We start from the raw sequence: 3,534 nt of genomic DNA on the forward strand, positions 1-3,534 counted from the left end.
AACTATGTCTCCTTCAGAACGTAACTTTGATTTATTGTCTTCTACAGATAAGTTTTTCCTGTTCCTCAACTCCCATAGACAAAAAACATGTCTTTTTTTTTTTTTTGAATAAACAGCTTCAACGATAGCATCAAAAACAATATTTTGTTGAGTATTGAGCCCATTGTGCAATTGAGAAAATTCATATGCAAGAAGATCTCTGTCAAAACTTAGTTCCTCTCTCAACAATCTATTATGCAGTTGTTGATAAGCTAAAGAATTTGGTGATGGCATGTAGAAGTCTTTTAGTTTTTTTTCCATGGCCACTCATAATTCTTTCAATATCTCTCAACACCAAAAATTTTATTTCAGCCTCACTAAGTTGCAAAGAAAGATCCCCTTATTCCCTCCGTTCTCTATGCAAAATATCATCTGACAACAGTTCCCAATGCCTACTCCAAAGTTCAACTGGATTTGTGACTTCACAAAATAATAAAAACGTGACAAACAATTCACACAAAGAACTGCTTGTAGACCAAGAACCTGCCTGGACCAAAGTTTCATGCCATTCCTATTAATCTTCTAACAATCCCAAAGCTAAGCAAGCCGATTTAAAATCAGGATGTGTCACACCATTTATTGTTCAAATATAGCTAGCTTCATAGAACCGTGGACTTCTAATAACATTTAATAACAAACGAAAATAAAATCTTTCTCCAGATGTTGGATGGGCATTAATATAATCTTCCAATTTTTATCCCACTTTCCCTTTTTGTCCATATTTTTCCATCCTCGTGGCAAACCCATTTGATTGGAAATTCGACATAAGTGAGTTCCCTACCATCTTCATACAAAGAGTTAATATACATCCACTCTATAAACATAGTTTTCTTGACATCTGGCCTTGTGACTACATCAAATGTGTGGTCTCTATCATGGACGATAATAATATGTTCACCTTTTAAATGATAGGAAAGTTTCTCTACAACCGGTTCACGGAACTGAATCGGAAAATCAAATATTCGCCAACATGCTTCGTGAGCAGATACAAATCTACAGTCAAGATAAGTTTTGATTTCATCCACTTCTTGAATGGTAGATTGTTCTGCTAGCTCAACATTAGGCAAATTCTCTTCAACCACAACTGTAGCTCTATCACTGCCTTTGTTTATATACTTGAATAAATATTGCACAGATCTCCCCTGATTGCAGATTTCTACATTGATATGAGCATCAAACTTTATGACCAAGTCTCTATTATAGGGCACTACAAAACCGTTGTTCAACTGAACCCTACTCTTCGTAGTTGTTCTCAAATCGTTTCTTCTTTTATAAAGAGCAAACCCGACATCATCAAAAGATGTTACAAAATTTCTTTGGAAAATGCTTAGTACATTTTCCCTTTACCGTGCAAGGTGCATCACTCTTCAATAATCCACATGGCCCATGCATCATGAACTGAGCATGTTCATATCCCACTGGACCAGTTGTATTATCAGGTAGTTATGCTGAAAGTATGTTATCAATATCTGCAATGGTAGTTGTCTTATCATCACGATGAAGAAACAGTAGGATGTGCGCATGCGGCAGTCCCCTTTTATGAAATTCTACTGTGTATACCACAACATGAAAATAGATTCTACTGTTAATATAGTATGCTATCTTAAGAAGTGCGAGTGTAGTAAATATATAAAAGAGATTATGTAATACCTGCAATAACCCAACCAAAGCGCCGACCCTGCTTTAAGCCTTTCATAAGTGCATCCAGTTTCATCTTGAAAACACGTGCAACAACATCTGGTCTATCTTCTGCCTTATGTCCACTTATACATTTCAACCCCTCTCTTATTTCACACCAATTTGGATTGCAGGTAAATGTAATAAAAAGATATGGTGTGCCTGCCCACCTACAAATGGCAATGGCATCCTAATAGTTTTGCATCTTATACCGTGGCTGCCTGTAAATGTTGAAGGAAAGATGACTCTCTCCCGCAGCTGTAGTGTCTCCTATAACAATTGCATCTATCAGTCCACTGTATAGCTTTGCTCTGACTTTGGATTGATTATATCTATACCAAAATAAGCGATCTTCTTCAATGCAAGCATAAGCATATACTACATATTGTTGAAACAATCGACCTCGACAAATCAACGTCTGACCTTCGTTAAACCTCTCTTGAATCCTATATACATAGAATTCTCTCATGCTGCTTTTACGCTTAGAAGTTCTTCCTCCTCCAGTGTTACGATAGGGGAGTTTGACCATAAACCCATCCTCCACACAAGGAAACGGTACTGGATATTGCATAGCCATAAAACTTGGATACAAAACACTTATTCTTTTCAAGCCGGTATCTTTTCTATCAACAATAATATCCCGACCGTCATTGTACTCTAAACTGTTGCCCACCATAATAGCAGCAACCTAAGACAAAGTTGGACAATTATATTGCCTTGCATCCCTCTAACGACTTCCAATAATTTGCAACCTAACATCCAAAAAATCACACTGTTGAAACCTATCTTGTGCCATTCTAAGAGTTTAGCAAGATGATTGTTGTCATCGAATATCTTTATAAAACCTTCAATAATTTCAAGATCTAAGTTGCCTTCCCTATCATCTCTTCTCTTCTGAATGAATTCAGTCTATTTTGTACCTCATTCTGTGTATCACATATGTATAACTGTGCGAACTTGCATTTATATCCTTCACTTGGCAGTAAAGTACCAAGCATCCAAGCCTATAATTCTGCCCTTTTAGCCTAAAGGCATAGGGTCCCCCGCCTTTATTTATCTTCCTATCAACCTTCCCGCCCATTGATGTAAAGGCAAATATCATATTGTAAGCACGAATATTTCTCCTGAATTCCTGCGTCCTTCTTCCCCTGCCATATTGTAAAAGGTTACCCAAAAAGTAAGTTGGGTCTCTGAGTAATGGTAACTGTACTTTTCCTGCTTGGCAACAGATCGAAAAAGATGGACGACTTGACCGTTTCGCCTTTTAGTTCCTTTCTTCATACCAAACAAATGCTCCACAATGACAACAGATTTGATCCGGTGTTCCCAAATAGTGCGTCCCCAACAGATGGCCTATAATGAAAAGAAAGATTATAGTTATTTATATGTTACCTATATATAAAATTCATTGTATAAAAAGTACAAAACCCATTCTCCATACCTGAGTCCCTTTCACTATTCTGTGAATATCCATGAAATTGTTCATCTCGCAAAGACACATTAACTTCCTCATTTGCAAAGGTGCAACCATGTGTCTAGCTTGTGGTTGGTGTACTTGTACCATCCGTATGAACAACAATATGTGAATGTAAGCAAACCACAGGCGTAAAATAATTCAAACTCGACCTCGACCTTTTATTTAAGAACTGATTAGGTAGACACTCAATCTTCCTCTTGTTGTATCTTTGCCTAAGAATACTTTTGTGAAGAAATCTCTGACTTTCTGGCCTCCTCCCTTGTAACAGTAATCATTTGTGCCTGAAGAATTTTTTTTGTTGAGACTCTGCCCAAGGATACTTTTTCAAAGGAATCCTGACT

At 37.1% G+C, this 3,534-nt stretch overlaps 1 protein-coding gene across 1 annotated transcript; it reads right to left on the reverse strand.

Moving 5' to 3' along the window:
- Positions 1-713: 713 nt before the first annotated feature.
- LOC147476438 (uncharacterized) lies at positions 714-3,280 on the reverse strand. Its single transcript, XM_086585729.1, has 7 exons — positions 3,158-3,280; positions 2,927-3,069; positions 2,708-2,864; positions 2,488-2,625; positions 1,929-2,404; positions 1,690-1,886; positions 714-1,195 (listed from the first exon to the last, which is right to left on the reverse strand). The coding sequence occupies exons 1-7, from the start codon at positions 3,278-3,280 to the stop codon at positions 714-716; spliced, it is 1,716 nt and encodes a 571-aa protein (XP_086441855.1).
- Between the last annotated feature and the right edge of the window lie 254 nt (positions 3,281-3,534).

This window comes from Coptis chinensis, chromosome 9, assembly GCF_015680905.1.
Source record: "Coptis chinensis isolate HL-2020 chromosome 9, ASM1568090v1, whole genome shotgun sequence".
NCBI classification, from domain to species: domain Eukaryota; kingdom Viridiplantae; phylum Streptophyta; class Magnoliopsida; order Ranunculales; family Ranunculaceae; genus Coptis; species Coptis chinensis.

What these genes read in the sequence shown, in the direction of transcription:
- LOC147476438 (XM_086585729.1), bottom strand. Translation starts at nt 3,280, where the DNA reads ATGGTACAAGTACACCAACCACAAGCTAGACACATGGTTGCACCTTTG. An exon ending in GAATAGTGAAAGGGACTCAG is followed by an intron (nt 3,070 to 3,157) that starts GTATGGAGAATG and finishes TTTTCATTATAG; the next exon opens with GCCATCTGTTGGGGACGCAC. An exon ending in CTTTGGTTGGGTTATTGCAG is followed by an intron (nt 1,196 to 1,689) that starts GTATTACATAAT and finishes ATATCAATGTAG; the next exon opens with AAATCTGCAATCAGGGGAGA.